At 42.8% G+C, this 21,007-nt stretch overlaps 1 protein-coding gene across 4 annotated transcripts in view; it reads right to left on the minus strand.

Annotated features, from left to right (window-relative positions):
* Positions 1-10,078: 10,078 nt before the first annotated feature.
* The window catches only part of PTPN11 (protein tyrosine phosphatase non-receptor type 11), a 67,616-nt gene continuing 56,687 nt past the window's right edge, over positions 10,079-21,007 (minus strand). For all 4 annotated transcript variants that reach the window (XM_042234679.1, XM_060401252.1, XM_004017400.5 and 1 more), the window contains exons 14-16: positions 17,091-17,203; positions 15,104-15,206; positions 10,079-14,177 (exon numbers count right to left, since the gene is read on the minus strand). In XM_042234679.1, the coding sequence (XP_042090613.1) occupies positions 15,137-15,206; positions 17,091-17,203 (183 nt within the window). In that variant the 3' untranslated portion in view covers positions 10,079-14,177; positions 15,104-15,136. The remainder of the gene's footprint in view (positions 14,178-15,103; positions 15,207-17,090; positions 17,204-21,007) is intronic.

Raw genomic sequence — 21,007 nt, forward strand, 5'->3', positions numbered from 1 at the left:
AGGGCACCAGCCTGGTGAAACAAGGACAATGACTGTCGGAATATGCAGTAGTCATGGAAGAAACCATCGCTGAGGCTAGCTCTCTGCTATCACACTGGTCTCCTCAATGGGTCAAACGATATGCTCTAATCCAGGCCCTCCAGCTGTCAAAAGGTAAGAAGACAAACATTGATACAGACTCCAGGTATGCTTTTGCCACACTACAGGGCTCTGTATAAGGAGAGAGGCCTTTGACAGTTAGTGAAAAAGATATTAAAAATAAGGAAGAAATTAAGACCCTGTTAGATGCTGCCTGGGAACCAGAAAGGGTTGCAGTCATACACTGCTGAGGACGTCAAAAAGAGGATACCCCCCAGGCTCAGGGAACAGACTGGCAGACAAGACCACTAAACAAGCAGCTGAGGGCTTGGGGGTGACAAGTGAAGCCCCTATTAAAGCTCTCATATTGGTGGAGCTGCCTGAGGTAACGCTAGACTCTCCAAAATACACTGAAGCCAAAACTAACTAGCCAAAGCAGAAGGGGCCATCAAGACTGAAAAGGGATGGTGGGAATTGCCAAGAGGCAAATTATTGGTACCGGAGGAACTGGCAGCCACTCTGATAAGCCAAACACACCAAACGACCCATCTAGGCCATGATAAACTGGAAGAGCTAATTTGAAAATATTTCTTAGTTCCCCACCTCTCTTCCCTAATGCAGGACAAAATCTCAGAACTGCACTGCCTGCTCACAGGTCAATGCTGCCTCTCGGCATGGACAGAAACCTCCAGGGATTCAGCTAAAAAGCACGCTGCCCTTTGAATACCTGGAAGCGGACTTCACTGAGATGAAACCTCACCGACACTACTGTTACCTGCTGGTCATGGTATGTACGTTCTCGGGATGGGTAGAAGCTTTTCCTGCCCAGACTGAAACAGCATCAGAAGTAGCCTGGTGCCTGCTTAGGGAGATAGTTCCCAGATTTGGATTTCCTACCAGCATTGGATCGGACAATGGCCTGGCTTTCATAGCTGATTTAGTATAACAAGTAAGCAAAACTTTAAACATCAAGTGGAAATTACATACAGCATATAGGCCCCAGAGTTCTGGGATGGAGGATAGAACCAACCAGACACTTAAAAAGACACTCTCCAAGTGGATCTTAGAGACTGACTATTACAGGGTGGATTTGCTTCCGACAGCTCTGCTCACTCAGGATGACCCCACAGTCCCGTGGCTCTTTTCCATACAAAACTGTGTGTGGGAGGCCCCCTCCCATAATAAAACAGGTGTCAACAAATTTCCCTCAGGTAAAGGGCGATGAGATTTCACAGCAGATGGAACAACTGGGTAAGGTAATAAATCAGGTAACTAAGTTTATACAAGAAAGGGTGCCATTCTCCCTTGGGGAACAGATTCATGAATTTGTGCCCAGGGATCAGGTGTGGTCAAGGACAGGAAACAGGACTCCTTGGCCCCACATTGGAAGGGTCCATATACTGTTGTTCTAACCAGCCCTACTGCAGTTAAAGCTGCAGGTGTCAGTCCCTGGATCCACCACGTGAGGGTGAAGAGAGCATACCAGGCAGACCCGGAGGACGCTGAGCGGACTACGCAACAGGACCCCACTGATCCCCGTGAAACCAAGATCATCTTAAAGAAGAAAGAAAGATGAAGCTCTACGATCAACTGCTGCTACAAGGACTTGCTGGTATCGTCTTGAGACTAACCTTAGTTTCAGTACAAAGAGGGACCTGTGCTATAATTAAAATTGAATGTTGTGTATATATTCCTGATTTATCTGGCTATATATCAGCCACCCAGGATGACATGAAAGGTGAGGTAAAGGTTATGTCTGATGATAATCTTCCTTTTTGGACTTCAGTCCTATCTTGGGTGAAGGGCGATTGGTGGAAAACTATATTTACCATTGTTATAGTTGCCTTGATAGTTCTGCTTTGTGGACCCTTTATTTTACAATGTATTATGAATTTTGTAACCCAAAGGTTGATGTCATTCTCCCAAACTGGAGGTTGGAGAGTCAGGGTGCAATATATCCCTATGAATGATGCTCATACTATGAGTTAAGAGCATCAAGAGGGGGGAATGAAGGAGGAAACAGACAGAACAGGCTCCATCTTGAAAGCAGGACTCCAACTTGGGCCGGACTGTGGACTTTGAGCTATATGCCCAGTATCTATGGCAACGACATACCAACTGGAAAACCAGGCCACCGGGATGGAAGAGCCCCAGGGCTCGTACCTAGACTCTCTGTTGCCTAAAAGAATACCCTAATTATCTGTGTAACTGAATAGAATCATAAATTCTATCATGCTTATTGGGGTATGACCACAGGCCTATTGATAATTGTCCACTGTTAACTACCTAGGCTTAAGGCATATGAATCACAGGTTAACTTTGAGTGTATCTTTCTTTTCCTTTGTTCAGACTAGTTTCAGGGAATTTGGGGAGGTGGGTTTGGGCACGTACACTTAGGGTATATAAGGTTTTCATCAGAAAAACTGGTCAGGGTCCTTGGCTAAGAGGAGACTCTGCCTTGGGCCCGCCAGTGTAATAAACTGCACTCCACTATCTGCATTGTCCTTCTGAGTGAGTCTGTTTCCCAGAACACGTGGCTACAACAAGAGATATGGGTTCAATCCCTGGGTTGGAAAGATCCCCTGGAGAAAGGAATGGCATCCCACTCCAGCATTCTTGCCTGGAAAAAGGGAGCCTGGTGGGCTACAGTTCACAGGGTCACAAAGAGTCGGACACGACTAAGCATACACACACAAACAAGGATCTTAGTCCATTGTCAAAGGTGAACATATTAAACACAATAAATCAATTCACAGTGGGGCACTGCTAGAAGCTTATTTGTATGACGGAAGCTTAGGAATCTTTTCTGTCCATAACTCAAACCTTTGTTAAGACATTTTCTAAAGCCTTTATACAAGGTAACACTTGAGAGAATCCACCCTTTAGAAAGAAGGAAATTGATTTTCGTATGAGAAAAAAAAATAATGGTAAAAGGGGAAGCAACCGTCAAACACGTATGAATGAAGATGGAAAAAAACTACTTCTTACAAGCCGAGAAATCCATCAGGACCCAGACATCTGTCACCTCCCAAACAGACTTTAATTTTAGAGTTTGCTTCCTCTACATTTCTTTCCCCTTCTCTTCCCATAGTTAGATGGATTTAACATATGCTTGGGATTTCACAAACTCGGTTTTGGTAGGTGCGATGTCTAAGAATATATCTAAAGCTGGTTTTGAGGACTTATGGGTTCTTTGAGACTCAGTCTTTGGATTTTTCCTATTCTTCGTGGGTACTCCTGTGATGTCAAGTGATTCCCAAATCCCCATCTGCAGATGTGGACTGAACCAAGCACGGGGTCTAATTTCCAACGACCTTTCTCTCCAGTGCAGCTCATTTCAAATGTGCCCACACACCCCCTGGTAATCTTGTTTAAAAAAAAAAAAAAATACAGTTTGTGATTCAATCCCTGGTGGCTCAGACAGTAAAGAATCTGCCTGCAATGCAGGAGACTCGGGTTCAATTCCTGGGTCGGAAAGATCCCCTGGAGAAGGAAATGGCTACCCACTCCAGTATTCTTGTCTGGGAAATCCCATGGGCAGAGAAGCATGGTGGGCTATAGTTGAATAGAGTCACACACAACTGACCAATTAACACTTTCACTTTTCTGACCCAGTAAGGGTGAAGGAGGGCCTGAGACACTGCCTTTCCTTAACTTCCAGGAACACCACTACCTGTCTCCTTGACCTTCGAATGGCAGTAATAGACGCAACAGACCAGGGCTAGATATACTTTAGGAGAGTGAACAGAACTGGCCGGAGGGATGGTCAGGCACCGGAGGGGTCACAGATGATCCCTACATTTCTGGCTGAAACAATAGAGCGGTGGTAATGCTGGGGCCTGCACCAGTGGAGGAGATGCTGAGTGCTGGCCCAGAGCTTCAAGGGGCTTCTGCAGGGGCTGGGTGTGACTGTTCAGAGTTCACAGCTGCCCCAGGGAATCAGAGTGAGGCTGCCTCCACCTGAGTCCTGCTTATCCTGCACTCCTGGGCTCAACAGACCCTAATTCCCCACTTACTGAGTGAGTGGAACCTCAGATAAGTCTGCTTGTGTCCCTGAATCTCAGTTTGCATGCATGCTAAGTTGTTTCAGTTGTATCCGACTCTGTGCGACCCCATGGACTGTAGCCCCCCAGGCTCCTCTGTCCATGGAATTCTCCAGGCAAGAATACTGGAGTGGGTTGCCATTTCCTCCTCCAGGGGATCTTCCTGACCTAGGGATCAAACCTGAGTCTCCTGCATTGTAGGTGGATTCTTTACCACTGAGCCACTGGGGAAGACAGAACCTCAGTTTACTCATCTGTAAAATGGAGATGAGCCATTCATCCATAACTACTGAGCCACCCAGGCATCATGCTAGGCACAGGTACATGGCGGTGAGCAAGACAGACAGGGGAGAGTACCTGCTTTGCCAGGGGAAGGTACCTTTCAGTTTTTTAAATCATCTCTGACAGTCTTTCCATAGCTGCTTTATTTTCCATCTTTTATTTAGCCTGTGTGTGTCTCCTTTCCCTAAATGGGGCATCAAGTCTTTTAAGACAGGGGTCAAGATGGATATTTGTTTTGCATCCCTCATAGCAGCTAGCCTAGGGCTCACCATACTCATTAAAAAGGGGTTGAATGGATGCATGAATGCATACTGCTTGTTGCTTTTGAATCTGAAAGAAAACCTGAAGAAACTCTAAACTCGCTGCTGCTGCTAAGTCGCTTCAGTCGTGTCCAACTCTGTGCAACCCCATGCACTGCAGCCTACCAGGCTCCTCTGTCCATGGGATTTGCCAGGCAAGAGTACTGGAGTGGGTTGCCACTGCCGTCTCCCCTAAACTCACTAGCCAGGATAATTAAGACTGGTCTCACATGGTAGCTGGTAGAGAGCTTCAGCATCCTGGCAATGCCAAGAATGCTTTCCATCAACCTGAGGAAGGAAAAAAACTGAGAATGACAATCACAGCAAGGCCCAAACCACAATGCACAGACAGGTATATTCCATATGCACCTAAAGAGCATTTACAGAAATTGATTGGTGATTCAGTAATTCCAGACAAGTCAGCCAGTCAGAGAGAACTGAATATCTTTAGTCCTAAACTCAGAACAGGACAGATCCAGAACTGAAAAGGAAAGAAAAAAACAAAAAGGCAAGTGACATAAAGAATTCACAGAAAGGGATATACAAAGCATTTGAAACGATGCTTGAGAGAAGCAGATTTAGTTACATTGAACCATCTCTGTTCATCTATTAGAGGGATGAGGGCTCATGTTGGACCACAGGGTAAAGATACGAGGGGAAAGAGGCTGGTCGGGCTATAACTAGTGTCAGCCACACTGGGGGACATTTCAGCATTCTGCATCCAAGAAACAAGTGTAAACTCTTGGAACCAGCACTTTGTTGTTGCTGTTGTTCAGTCGCTCAGTCGTGTCCAACTCTTTGCAACCCCATGGACTGCAGCACACCAGGCTTCCCTGTCCTTCACCAGCTCCCAGAGTTTACTCAAACTCATGTCCATTGAGTCGGCGATGCCATCCAACCATCTCATCCTCTGTCGTCCCCTTCTCCTCCTGCCCTCAATCTTTCCCAGCAGCAGGGTCTTTCCCAATGAGTCGGCTCTTCTCATTATATGGCCAAAGTATTGGAGCTTCAGCTTCAGCATCAGTTCTTCTGATGAATAGTCTGGACTGATTTCCTTTAGGATTGACTGGTTTGATCTCCTCACAGTCCAAGGGACTCTCAAGAGTCTTTTCCAACACCATATCCAAGTAACAAATGTAAACTCTTGGAACTGGCACTGACAGTGGGACATATGTTCAAAGTTGCTCTCAGTCCTTGGGGATAATGAGAAACACTGTTCACAGGAGACAGGTGTGAAGAGATTTCCCACTGTATGCTCTTTTGACTGATGCTAAAGCTGAAGTTCCAATACGTTGGCCACCTAATGCAAAGAGCCGACTCATTGGAAAAGCTCCTGATGCTGGGAAAGATTAAGGGCAGGAGGAGAAGGAGATGACAGAGGAGGAGATGGTTGGATGGCATCACTGACTCAGCGGACATGAGTTTGAGCAAACTCTGGGAGACAGTGAAGGGCAGGGAAGCCTGGCATGCTGCAGTCCATGGGGTCACAGAGAGTCAGACACGATAGCCACCGAACGACAAAAAAATGCTCTTTTGAATATTTCATACTTTGTTCTAAGTGAATTTATTATGTATTCAAAAACAAACACAATTTTTTAAGTCTAAGGGAGGGAAACTTTTAAAAAACAGACATATTGGTTAATGGGTCCAGAATTTCAGTGGTGATGATACAGTTCTGGAAATATCGTGGTTAATGTTGCACAATAATGTGAATTCCTCATACCATACACTTAAAAGTGGTATAAACGTTCAATTTTGTGTTACTCACATTTCACAATTTAAAAAAAATTTTTTAAACAAACTAAAGACAAACACAAAAGAACTCATGAATCATGAGATCACATTCAAATACAATTACTTGGGAATTCCCTGGTGACCAGATGGTTGATGGCATCATCAACTCAATGGACCAATGGACATGAGTTTGAGCAAACGCCAGGAAACAGTGAAGGACGGGGAAGCCTGGTGTGCTGCAGTCCACGGGGTCACAAAGAGTTAGACACAAATGAGTGATTGAATGACAACCAGTGGCTAGGATTCTGAGCTTTCACTGCCAAGGGCCCAGGTTGGATCTCTGGTTGGGGAACTAGATCCCAGAAGCCGCAGAGCCGAAAAAAAAGAAAACACCAGCACTTGGAAGATACATTCTGCCAAGCTGTTAAAACTCAGAGGCCTAGATTATATACATTCTCTAGGGTAGTCCTGAATTAATAAATAAAGGAACATTTATTAATTGTAAAACTAAATTGCAATGTAACTCTGTGAACTTATATGAAAACATTTACAATGTAGGAAAAAAAAATCCTTCGCCTTAGGACGTGAACTTGATTTTTCCCTTGAAAAATGTGGTCTCAACAGTGATTATATTCAGAATGAAATGGCTCATTCCAAACCATAGTTATACTCTAAATTATACTAGGAAGTCCTAACAAAACTAGCCTAGATTATCCAAATAGTGACTTTATACTTCACCAAGAACAGGATGGTTAAAAATGTGGTGAACAGATGCATGGATAGAGGATAAAGACACTGATAAAATATGTACTGTTTTGCTGCAAAATGTGTCCAGAGAGTCCTAGAACTGCCATTGGTGCAGATCATGACAAACAGAATTATTCTCCTTTATTCAAAGATGAATAGAGAAGAGTTGAAAGAGAAGAAGGGAAATAGCTATTTGTCTTGCATGTTCATTTCTAGAAAGAGAAGCAAAGAAACTGACCTTAACTGAACCCACAAGAAAATGAAAGGACAGTTTTCCTATTTCTCTACACACACACACACACACACACACACACACACACTTCTCTTTCTCTGTACATACGCACACAAACACAGAGAGGCTCCCCCATGGCCAAGAATAAGCTTAAGGGACCCCCAACATTGAATTCCAACTCCCCTATAATTTACTCCTCTATGTAACCATTCAGTTAATACTCTTATTGTCTACTCCCATCAAATTACTACCTGTATATAGATCTGTCTCCTTGACTACACTAAACATGTCAAAACAAGGACTTTTATCCATCTATTCCCGTGTCTAGTCTCTAGCAAGGATTTAATTTTTGCTGAATGGAAGAGAGTTTGTACCCAAACACTCTACAGTCTTATCAGGTAGAGACAAGTCTGAGTAACATATGAATTTTTTTGTCCATAAAAATGTTTATAAGATTCTTTCTTATAAACTCTTGTTTGAGTAGCTGTGTTTTATATCAGGATGCTATTTGGAGATTTAAATCATCTAACCTCAAATGACAAGACTATCAGCTCACTAGTAACTGTGGCTATTGATAAAATAGCAAATCACTCTTCTTGGCTCAAATTCAGTGTTTGGAAGTTCACTTAGTTCCTAGGGGGGAAAAAACAGCACCTGCAATAAAACCATTTACTTCAGGTCTCCATCCCCTTTTTTTTTCCAACTGCTTCTTGTGTGGGCTTCCCTGATAGCTCAGCTGGTGAAGAATCAGTCAAAGCAAATGGGTGGATACAAAAGCATGCACATGATCCAATAACAGGTGCTCTCTTCAAAAGCTTTTCATTTACAAGATGATCAAACTTGACAGGCTACAGCCCAGCCCATCGGGTTGGAAACAGTCAGACACAACTGAGTAACTAACACGACAACAAGCTAAATAAACCCTTAGTGCTCCATTCACAATTAATTGGTTATGGGGATTCCTGCTTTGCCCTTTAATCTACACATTCTCTTAGGGACTCTTCTTATGTGTAAGACCTATAGAACTAGAAAGTTCTTTCATGACAAGTAAAAGATATTGCCTTTGCCATCTAATGTACAGAAATTCCTTGGTGGCTTAGATGGTAAAGAATCCACCTGCAATGCAGGAGATTCGATCCCTGGGTTGGGAAGATCCCCTGGAGAAGGAAATGGCAACCCACTCCAGTATTCTTGCCTGGAAAATTCTATGGACAGAGGAGCCTGGCAGGCTACAATCCAAGGGGTTGCAAACAGTCAGACACGAACCAGCAACTAATATCTAATGTAACAACTCAGGATCTCAGGCAGGCTGAAGGGGAAAGAGTTTCCAGGCCAGCAGTGTATACCTTTTCTGAAACCCCAGAGGGTACACACCAAAGTTGTTGTTCAGTCGCTACACACCAAAGTACCACGCTATGAAAACCCAGCAGAGGTTCCCCTCTCAAGAAAATTCCCTTGATAGATACCCTCAGTTCCTCTTCACAACTCCCATACCATTTGAAATTCACTAATTCCCATTTTTCCTGCTTGTCTTACTGTCCTGCATCTTCAGTAGTGCTTATCCCAAGTACAGCTAACTGCTTTCCTTTTTTTTTGCTGCACCATGTGGCTTGTGGGATTTTTTTTTTTTTTACTGCACCCCACAGCCCGTGGGACCCTAATTCCCTGACCAGGGGTCGAACTCAAGCTCCTTGCATTGGAAGGTGAAGTCTTAACCACTGGACTCCCAGAGAAGTCCCTTGTGGGATTTTTGTTCCTCGACCAGGATCAGGACCAGGGATCGAACCCAGGCCCTTAGCACTGAGAGCACTGGCCCACCAGGGAATCCCCAGTTAACTACCTTCTGACTGTACCAGGCCTAGCTCCCGTGTTGGAGCACCACCACTGTGACGATGGCCCCCACATCTATTCTGCTCACTGCTCAGTCCCAGTGACTTAACACAGAGAGACGCAGCACTCGGCATTTCGCAGGGGCTCTGTATTTCCTGAATGGATACATGACCAAACCACCTGCATCTAATTACAGGCAACTCGGCTGAGACCAAGAGGAGGGCAACAGTATTTTACAAAAGTGTAAGTAAGTAAATAATACAGATCATTCCTTGGATTTATAATACAGAAGGAATACCTGTTTTGTTATTTATAAAAAAGGATTTCTTTCTGGGTAGCGATGTCAGAAGCAGCAAACGGCCCTGTTGGCATGAGGTATGAGACCTACGCTACTCCTAAGGGGAGACTGACGTCCTGCGCCACGCTGATTTACTGCTCCTGCAAGCCTCCTTTATCATATCTTCACTTCAGGGCCCCGCTCAACACTATTTACATCCAGTTCTATATGTTTTCTGTGTATATTACACAGACATATTTTTTATTTGCTACTTACTCATAAGTTCTTTCGAATAAAATTGCCTTTGTGTCTCCCAGAGCTGCTCAATAAGTTGGTACTGAGTAAGTGCTTGAGGAACTGACTCATTCATTCTGTATTCCAAGTTCCCTTCTAGGTAAGAGTTGCTAAATGTCAGCATCTGGCCAGTATAGAGGTTCAGGGACATATAAACCCAGTTTTTCCTGGACCTTTTTTTTTTTTTTTTTTTTTTTTTGGAGTATAGTTGCTTTGCAATGTTGTTTCTGGACATTTTTGATGAAGTAAATGACAAATACTGTAATATAAGAAAATGGTTTTATTCCTAATTTTTAGTTCCCATACAGTTTACAAATACACTTTTACTCTGATAATGCAGCTTTGCAACTAGCAAAGCAGTTAAAACTAACACCCATAAATATAGGTGGGGAGACAATTAACAGCCACTAACGTTCCTCTACATAAACTATTCTCTTAATGTCATTTTTTAAAAACAATTGCAAATAGACTATGTAATATACGTGGGCAAAAAGGCAATTAACTGAATCTCTTGAAACACTAAATGTATAATAAACAGTGCATATTATCAACATTTACATGATTCACATCAAAATGATGACATCCTAAAACGTCTTCCTTTTAAAGGATAGATTTATCAATAAAATATTACATATCTTTTAATACTCTGGTACAATACTTCATATACTGCAGGAAAATTAACTGTAGGTCTAGTCATCAACTTAATAAAGGATCCTTTTCCATTAGCTTTTATTAATAAAAGAATCACAATTAGGTCATAAATAAACAGGCAAATTATTAATTACATGATTTGAGGTTTAGGATGAAAACTTGTAAAAATTAGTTTGATATACAGTAAAGTTATACAACACACTAAAACCAACTGTTTAATATTTTTGCCTTGTGTGAACTGCCCGTAATGAAAAAGGAATAAACTTTTTAGGGATGGAAGATACAATAAACTATATTTTGGAACTTACTTTTCAAGAGGAAGAGGAAAAAAGATTTTAAAGAAATTAAGGGCTAATACAGATCCTAATAAAGGCATATTGAAATCAGGGAGGCCATGTGCTTGCCATATAAAACTTTATTCCCCCAACAACATACAGAAAACAAAAACTGCACTGGGTTTGTACTTTTGTCTACAACCTAAGTCTCCCTTGCGGATTAATAAGCTACAACAAAGCACTTCACAACTGCATACCTTTTTCCACATTCCTCTGCACTAGAAAGAACCCAGGACATTATATTAGTTCTTAAAAACCCCAGTAAACCCTTAACAACCCCTTAGTAACACCTAAAAATAATCTTGATGACTTTCTTGGGTGTTCCAAAGCAACTGGGCTTTGTAAAGGACGCACAAACACCAAGAAAATCATACATGTACGTTCTCATCCCTGTTTAGCCACATTTAAAAAGTCATTGAGTCACTGATTTCAAAGGGAGAGATGACCAGAATTTTCAGGAGGGCCACACACTGAATACAAGGTGTCTTTTTGCTTTTTTTTTTTCCTTTTTAAAAAAGTTATTAAGACTCTGAAATTTGGCTTCTTTTTTAAAAACCCCAATACCACGTGCCAGGTAATCTCTTCACCCCAAATATAAAATCTTATGCTTATAACTTTGAAATACGGGGCCGGCTCGGGATATTGTGCAAATTTAATGCCCGCCAGCACCCTGGAAGCAGACTGTAGGCGTGCAGCTGTCACGCCTGCTTCCCAGTGACCTGATTCAGCTATTACCGACTGCTCTGGCCCCGGGCCCTCTGACTTCCTCAGAAACCACCTCTTTGGAACTTCCATTTCCGCTGTATTTTTTCCTACCTGCACCTTGAGCCCCCGCCCCCTGCCCCCACCCATCTTCACAGTCCCTCCACCTGAATCCATCCCACTTAACGTTACCCAAGAACCTACAATCACCTTTACCAAACACACGGCAAACCTCAGCACCCTAGGGACTATTACAACCTTGTCTTGGCATCAGTTTATAGCACATGATAGTTTGCTGACTTTATGGAGGGAAATCTAAATGAAATCAATGTCCCTTTACAAAGCTGGCCAAGATCAGGTGGTTTCCAAGTGCAAAACCAACTGATCTTAAGCTACAGGCAGAGACGTTACTGCAGCAGATATATTGTACAATCAAACCCTTGTTTGCTGGTGAAAGACCTTGCCCCCAAAGTCCACAGTCAAAAATTTACCGCAAAAATGAGAACCGTTCAATGTGACAATGTAATAAAAAATAACAGGACGCAAGATCCTTGTTGCTAATACTTAACTGGAATCTCTTTCCTTACAGGTTTGACAAGAAGACAGTAGTCATTTACATTCCTCTTACAAGGTAATTACCTTCAGATCAGACCTGTGTTCTGAAGCACTGAAGGCAGTGCTTCAATGCTGAAGTTCAACGGCTAGGCGGGATGGGAGGTGGGGTAGGGAGGAAATCAACGTACTCTTTTTTTCCAATGTACATTTTTGTCTTCTGAAAATGGCAGCCAGGCTCTCCTCAAACAAATCTCCTCAGGATTTTAAAGGAGGTAAAGCCCTCAGGAAGGAACTACTACCAGGGCTGGATCTAGTCCTTCCTTTTCAGGAGACAAAGCAAGAAGAATTCGATGAAGGAGCCCATGACTTAACAGCAAAGTTGCCACGGCATTTTATTATCTTTACCATGTCCACCAATGATGCTTTAATTGAAATACACTCATTGAATGATGATTCAACACACAGGGCAAAGAGGGATGTCTTTGGAGAAGGCACTTCAGGTAGGACGTTAGCAAATCTTACTGCTCAGTTAAAACAAAAATGAGCTACTGCTAATTCAGTCAGATTAGTGGCCTCAGGAGAACTGCTCCTCCTCACTCAGCCAACGGCAAGCATGGGTGTGGGATATGTGAGAGGTGCACTCTCACATATGGGAGTGCACTCCATACACCCCTCTCTGTAGGGGCTAGGGCAGTGAGCTGGTTCTGCTTTCAAATGCTCTGCCCTCACAAACACATCCATCCTTAAGAGGTCAGGTGCCCAAAGTGATGGTTCAGAAAATATGCTAAGAGCCAGCAGAAGTGGTTCAAGAAGCTTGCTGAAGGCCCTGTTTCTGCCCGACTCCCAACTTACACCAGTTATCATAACCAGCTTCAGCTTTCCAAGGTCACTAGCGGCTCCTACTTTTGCTACTTTTTTTTTTTTAGCTGTTTTTCCATGGCCCTGGTCCTGACTGTTATGCTGGGGGCCTCCAAGGAAACTTACCTCCAGTTCACGCCCTCATGCAGGCCCCTCTTCCCAAACGGGGCCTGGGCCTGGGACTGGCTTTAACCAACACGGGGCAGTAGAAATGATGCGGTGACAGTTCTGGGTTGAAGTCTTCAGTGCGTGTGGCCACTACTACTTTATACCCTTGGGGCCTCAGAGCTCCCATGAATGTGGTCCAGCTACCCTGCTGGTGAATGAGAGACCTGAGGACCACACGCAGACAGAGAAGCCAAGCCATCCTGCCCACCACATGAGTGACACCAGCAAGACAAGGAGAGGAATCACCCAGCTGAGCCCAGCCCAGTTTGAAGAAGGTGAGGAAAAGCAAGCTCTTATTTTAAGCCACTCAGTTTTGAGGTGGTTTGTCAGCAACAAATGATAACCAAAAACTGGTTATCTGAAGATGCAATTTTTTTCCCCAAACACAAGACAATTACTCAAATGAAAAGAAAAGATGGCAAATGTTTTCCCACCACAACGTTTTCAGTCAACAGGCTGAATGGTAACTGGTCAACTGCTAAGAAGAAAGCATGCCTTTTACCCTAAGTTCCCATGATCTTTCCCCTCCGTGATTTTTTAATGTCAATGCAAAGGTAGACAGTCTGGGGCACTGGCTTAATTATTCTTGAGCCAAAATAAGAGGCCATCAAAATGAATTATCCACTACTGGATAAGTGATGATAAATAAAACTGTTCACTCTTCTACAGGATGTTGTTACTTAATTTTTCCAAATCATTTTTCCTCTTACAAGTGCCCTAGCATCCCCCACAAAGAGGGGAGAGGAAACTCAATCTGTTGAGGTTATAAAAAAAAAATGCCAATAACTAGAATTTGAGCCACCATCATCTGTAAAATATACAACACAATTTAACTGCTTCCTCAATTTAAAATAAAATTCCACAAAATATAACACTGTCTACATCATAGAGATGATTTCTTATCTGAGGACATGAGTAACTAGAAATCAGGTATCATCAAGTTAAAATACAGTGGTCTTCAAATGGTTTCAAATTTTGCTTATCAAAAGGTAGCCAACCACAGTGCAAGTTTTCCAAATTCAAGTTCATTCTTCATGTAACCTTTCTTGCATCTGTTCTTGATCTTTTCAGGGAGAGGGTGAAAGTTCACATCTAGCAAAGAAAGAAATTAGAATTTTTAAGGAGCATACATTGAAAAGTCTGGCAAGGCAGTAAACCATTTTAAAGCAGAGTTAAAGCTTTTAAATATACTATTCATTAGAAATGAGAACGTCAACATGAAATACTAAAAACTGTGAGCTTCTAAATTCTCTTGGGTTACATCCATACACGCACTTGGGTCACTCTCTAAAAAGATGATTGACAGGCAGGAGATGTACAAGGGAGATAATTCCTAGCATCAGAGCTGGAAGGTGTGGAGTCGAGCCAGTGAGAGAGGCCCAGGAGGTTCAGTGCCCTGTGTCACACAGGCAGGCAATCAGAGGCCCACTAAGGTGAAAACTCAGGCATCCTGACTCCAATCATCCAGGACCGTGTCCCCATACTTCCTAAATCCCTAGAGATCCTCTCCCAGCACAGCCTGGGTTAATCTACTTTACTAAAAATTGCAGGAATGATGATATATGCTCTTTATCACCAGTTTTAACCATTTCTCAGTTAAGTGCTAACCCTGCCCTTAACAGAATTAATTTTGCATTTGATTTCAATATTTAAATGAATCCAGCTTGGAAAAAGAAATACAGGCAAAAGAAAAAGAAGGCTGATTTCTAAAAAGAAGGAGGTTTGTTTTATTATAACAGTCACAGATTATATGCCAGCTCCGAAATGCCACAAATTCACCAGACCCTGATGCTGGGAAAGATTGAAGGCAGAAGGAGAAGGGGACGGTAAGAGGATGAGATGGTTGGATGGCATCACCGACTTGATGGACATGAGTTTGAGTAAGCTCCGGGAATTGGTGACAGACAGAGAAGCCTGGCATGCTGTAGTCCATGGGGTCACAAAGAGCTGGACACGACCTGAGCGACTGAACTGAATTGATATGAACAATGAACCCGAGACCACTTGCACTGAAATACCTGTTTCTGTGCTTGACGTCTTGGTGGGTCTTCTCATCTGAAGCTTTTCTGCTGCTGCATCAGGCCCACATTTTCATAGACTCTAGCATTGTCTTCTCTCATTCTGAAAAGAAGAGAAAGAAGACACTAACAAAAACACAGACATACTGCTTAACCTTACGTGATAGTAATAACCCATCTACTTCATTCTCTGGGACTGAGTATGGCACAGATATAGCTGTTGTCCCCAGGAGCTGACATTCTAGGAGGGGATTTGAGACAGAAACACATATCAAAATCACTGTGAAGAGCCTTGAGTCCCTGTGCTCTCAAGGGTTTGGCACACGGAGAGTTGTTTCCCAGGAGGTTGGAGTAAGGGAGGCCTGTATAACAAGGTCCTGGGTTAGACCGTGAAGGAAGCTGGGGAGTGTGCACAGAGAAAAAAATGGTATTCACTGCGAGGAGAGGGATCTGATGGCCAGAGCTCTATGAAGGCAAAATGTAAGAATGGTCAGGCAGTGACTCTAGATCCATTCAGTCCCTATCCAGTCACGTGAAAGTGAATGTGAAGCTGATTGGTGGTTTAGGGCCCCTGGTGACCAGAACAGTCCAGGAGGACGAGGAAATCAGCAGCAGCAGGCTGGCCGGAGAGGAACAAGCTGAAACAAGCAGCAGGGGCTGGGGTCTCCTGGGTCTGCACCCTATGAGGAGGATGATGGGAAAGGCAGAGAACCTGTCGCTCACAAGGAGGCCACTGGTAACAGGGGAGTCATCAGAGCTAATTCTGTTGAGCCAACGAGTGGGGAAAGCTTCCTGGCAAGAAATCGGGGCCCTGACGTGCTGGTTCCACTGCAGATCACAATTCAAAGTATCAACTTTCCCCATCGGCCTACTGGGAAAGAAAAAAGCAGCCAGAAGGAAGAGGGAGCTTGGCGAAAAGCGTACTTTTGCTGCATCATTTCATCTCAATGCTAAATAGAAAGCAAATGTAAATACGAACCTCATATATGTTACCCAAAACGTTTATATAGAGTATTAAAGCCAGCAGGGGTTTAAAAATCCACATCAGAAGCAAACAGACATAAGACTCGCAGGGGAAAATAAAAAGTAAATGTTATACCAGAGAGTGACTTCAGGATATACAGAAAAATCATAACTTATAATTACTATTACATCATTGATTTAACAAATATTTTCCTATCACATGTTTTAGTTTTAAAAAGGAGTTGGCAAAGTTTTTCTGTATAGAACCAGACCGAAAATTATGTAGTCTCTGTGGGCCATATGCGGTCTCTGTCACGTATTATTCTTTGTGTGTGTGGTTTTTTTTTAATAACCCTTTAAAAGCCATCCATGAGCTGTACAAAAACAAGCTGTGGCCCAGATTTGGCCTGGGTGCTACAGTTCGCTAACCCCTGGTTTAAATAACCACGGTGGATTTCTGCTGACTATGGAAAATTAGACCACGGCTGTGTGGACCACTGTGTACTTAGTCGCTCAGTCAAGTCCAGCTCTTTGTGACCCGACGGACTATAGCCTGCCAGGCTCCTCTGTCCATGGGATTCTTCAGGCAAGAATACTGGAGTCAGCTCCCACTCCCTTCACCATAGGATCTTCTCGACCCAGGGGTCAAACCTGGGTCTCCTGCACTGTAGCAGATTCTTTACCACCTGAGCCACCAGGGACCATTACACCATTATTTTATGTAGCAAAGAATCCTGACTCATCAAAAGGGGTGTTACCTACCTCTGCAACAATCCCCCACCCCACTGAAACAAAAATAAAATTCTTCTTGGAGAAACAGCACTTGATATATTTATAATCCCCTAGGTTCCTACCCAGTGTAGCAAGCAGCCTTCAGTTTAGGTGAATTACAATTTAGTTTAGCTAGCCACACTCACAAACTAGTCAGGCAACAATAATGTGCACCAAGGAAAAGCATGTCATTTTTTAAGCTTTTCTAAAGGACTGTGTTCAGGTAAAAAGAATTTCCTTCATTTCTACTTACTCTGCACAGGATGGTGTTGGGGTACAAGGTGGCAGGGGACTCTGATCTCCACTTGCCTGGTCCGTCAAGGAATACTTAATATTTGTGTATTCGTGTCCTTTCCTCTTGCTTTTCTGAAAAGCAAAGGTTGCATATATGAAGTCCTATGACTTTTTTGAAGGAATGAAGAAGTTAAAAAGGCATTTCACAGGAAAGGAAAAAGGAGAGAGAGAGAAAGACAGAACTGGACATATAGATAAGTTGAACCCTGAATACTGGTATGCTGGCCAAATGCCAGGGAATTCACCTCCTCCATATAAATTCACCCTATGGGTGAAAGGGACTTTTGAACCATACAACTCAAAAGCAGAGAGAATCATGCATTAACAACTTACCGTATTAAATGAAATGTACCTGCTTCTAGGCTAAGAGAGAATTCACACTTTCTTTGCCACATTAGCATCTAATCATTTCATAGTTCACTTGCAACACATTTAATGATTTTCAAGTTAACGGGTGGGAAAAGAGTTCCAGAAATAAATGCACTCCAAGTAGAAATGGCCCACGGGTACAAAAGATGTCAGCATCTTATCAGGATCATACATTTTATCACATCGTCCCCATCCCACCCTTACACCAGAAAAAACCCTAGCACATTTAATACTTTATTTTCAGCCTAATGATAAATTCTGGAGGGAAAAAGGCAAAGAAAATCAGTAGAATACAATCTCATCTCAGATACAGAATGAACTGCATTCGGTAGGACTCCTGGTTAGATGATTTATCACTCTTTCCTCCTAAATTCACCAATTCCAAAAATCTAATCCATAAAGTTCTCATCATTATACAATGCTGCTTTCATTTCAGGATTATTCAAGACACAGCAAACATTACAAAGGGTATCCATATCAAATATTGACATACAGCAGTGACTTTCGTTCACTGCTGGTGGGAGGGTAAACTATGCCATCACTTTGATGCACAATTCATCAGAACGGATGGTGCTAACACTAGTTAGTATCTGGTAATGATGAAAAGGCACGTATGTACTACAACTTTAAACATTTTCTTCTTCAGAGGCTCATGCACACAAGCCTAGAAGAGCTGATAAGAATGTCCAGTGACATGCTATTTCCAACAACATTCACCAAGGGAACAAATGAATGTGATGTATTCATATCACAAAATAAGAGGAAATGTACGTATGTATACGTGCACACCAAAACAGATTTCATACACAATGTTAGGTACAAAAATACAAACTGCAAAATAATGATATCGCCTTACTGAACATTCTATGGAGAAGGCAATGGCAACCCACTCCAGTACTCTTGCCTGGAAGATCCCATGGATGGAGGAGCCTGGTAGGCTGCAGTCCATGGGGTCGTGAAGTCGGACACGACTGAGTGATTTCACTTTCACTTTTCACTTTCATGCATTGGAGAAGGAAATGGCAACCCACTCCAGTGTTCTTGCCTGGAGAATCCCAGGGACGGGGGAACCTGGTGGGCTGCCGTCTATGGGGTCGCACAGAGTCAGACACGACTGAAGCGACTTACCAGCAGCAGAACATTCTAAGGGAATTCCATTACACTGTTTCTGCGTATTTTTTAAAAATGTCTTTTTAATACTGTAAATGGAAGTTAACAAAAGAAATCAACTTCCAAATAAACAGCAGAGTGTGAGATCGGTATATAAAGACTGGAAAATTTTCTCAGTCTTGCTCATTTGCATTTCCCCTAGATTCCCACCTCTGTTTTGCATTTCCTCCTTCCAACGCTGCCTTGGTGTCTCTTCTTCCCTTACCCTGCTCTCCACCTCTGACTGTCATTTTCTTTTTTTCCATTTATTCCTCTGTAGCAGTCTTTTACTCCCAAAGGTCCTTAATGCTTCATATTAATAATTTTGGAAATACCTGGATTTCAGCATAATTAATTATGCTGAATGAGTTTTGTTCGTTTGCTTAATCTAAAAATCAGATGGGTGTAATATTTTTAAGTCTGCCACTGAAACCTACTAAATTAAAGTACTTCCTACTCTAGTCCCAAATCAAGTAGCAAGTTCCTACATTGAATCAAACAGTATATTGAAAGAAACAACATACCACAAAATCTACTTTATTTCTTTTTATTAGTGGATTTTTTTTTTAATTTATTTTTTGCCCCACTCTGGCATGCGGGATCTTAGTTCCCTGACCAGGGAATCAAGGCTGTAACCCTTGCCTTAGGAGCATGGAGTCTTAACAACTGGGATCACCAGGGAAGTCCCCACAAAATCTAATTTTAAAAACACAAATACAATCTTAGCCTACATATTTTTCTTTTAAATCCAAAGGTTCATATACCAAATAGCTAATGCGCTGACACATAATGGCACTGACAAGTATTGGCTGAGTGGACGAATACACATACTCATTCGGTACTCTTGGGATGGGATTCCTGGGGACATCCAATTTCTATAGTCTACATTCTGCAATATTTAAGTGATTCTACCTCCCCTACCTCTCATCCCCAACAAAAGGGCAGCAATAAAGGTATTTTGGTTTTAACTAGTTCCTAAATCCAAATTACAACTTCAGATTTAGGGTCAGAGGGACCATATACGGTAAGTAACAGGAAGACGTGAAGTGCCAGATAAGCTGGGAGGGAAAGTCCCTAAATTCTCCAAAACCAAAGCTTCTGAATGAAAGAGAGAGCTTTTCCCCCAGCTTTTCTGAACAAGACGACCTTATGGTCTTCAAAATATTCCCAAGTAATTTCCCATCTGTACCAGTGGTACTGCATTCTACTTATTAGAAGTCCTTCTTTTGAGGCAACTTCATGCTTTAAGTAAGTACTCCTGGCCCAAATCAGGAGTGTGATTTGGGAAGGTGAATATGAAATAGCCTACAGTAACCATCTAAAGGCTTCCTGGTGGCTCAGACAGTAAAGAATCTGCTTGCAATGCGTAAGACCTGGGTTCGATCCTTAGGTCGGGAAGATCCCCTGGAGAAGAGATGGCTACCCGCTCCAGTATTCTTCCCTGAGAATTCCATGGGTGGAGGAGCCTGGTGAGCTACAGTCCATGGTGTTGCAAAGAGTCAGACATGACAGAGAGATTAACACTTCTAAGTTCTATTCTAAGTTCATAGCACTTACATTAAGACAACAACCTAAAGCGGTAAAGTTCAAAACCACAGCAGAGCTTGTTAATCATTTGACCATGCCTTTCTATATCCACACTGTTTCTGAAGACGTTTTTGTACAAGGAAACAACCTAGTGAGTATTTGTGCATGGACTGAGAACCTGCTGAACTAACTAACTCGGGCTAACCACGCTTTGATAACGTGGCCGCTGCGCTGCTAGGCTAGAAGCCTTTCAGTAAGGTTGTAGGTCCCCTTTTTGAGAAGCTGAATTTTCCAGAAGGTGATAAACAGGGTAAAGAAGGCAAATACCACTGTTTAGATATCACATCTATCCAGTGAGCAGCACGGTGATGGGGCTGGGGTTGGGGGTGGGCAGTGAGCTAAGGACAGCTCCCAAAAGAGCAGTCTCCTCAGTCCTCAGGAACTCAGCTTTGTGTGTTATAAAGAGCTTCCAATGGAAAGGCTCCAGTGCCACACTGTTCATTATGTATGGCTTATTAAAAATGGAAATGTTTCTGTTTCCAACTTGACCACACTGGTGGGTCCAACCCTCATGTGCTATAAAGAGTAAGGCATTCATTTAAGAGATGGAATCAGGATGAATAAGGCCTGGATCAAAACTGGAACAGGCTGGAAACTTTGAGGCTTGGAGTTCTAAGCCTACCAGGTGAACCTGGGGAAATCCCAAACCCATCTGTCAGGCTTGTTGCCCCTCCCTGAGCTACGCCATAGTGAAAAATCAGAGTTGTGCGGTAGGGAATAATTCATTTCCAGAGAGGTCCTTCCTGGTTGGGAACTTGTTTCTCCTTTTCA

Source organism: Ovis aries, chromosome 17 (assembly GCF_016772045.2).
Source record: "Ovis aries strain OAR_USU_Benz2616 breed Rambouillet chromosome 17, ARS-UI_Ramb_v3.0, whole genome shotgun sequence".
Classification (NCBI taxonomy): domain Eukaryota; kingdom Metazoa; phylum Chordata; class Mammalia; order Artiodactyla; family Bovidae; genus Ovis; species Ovis aries.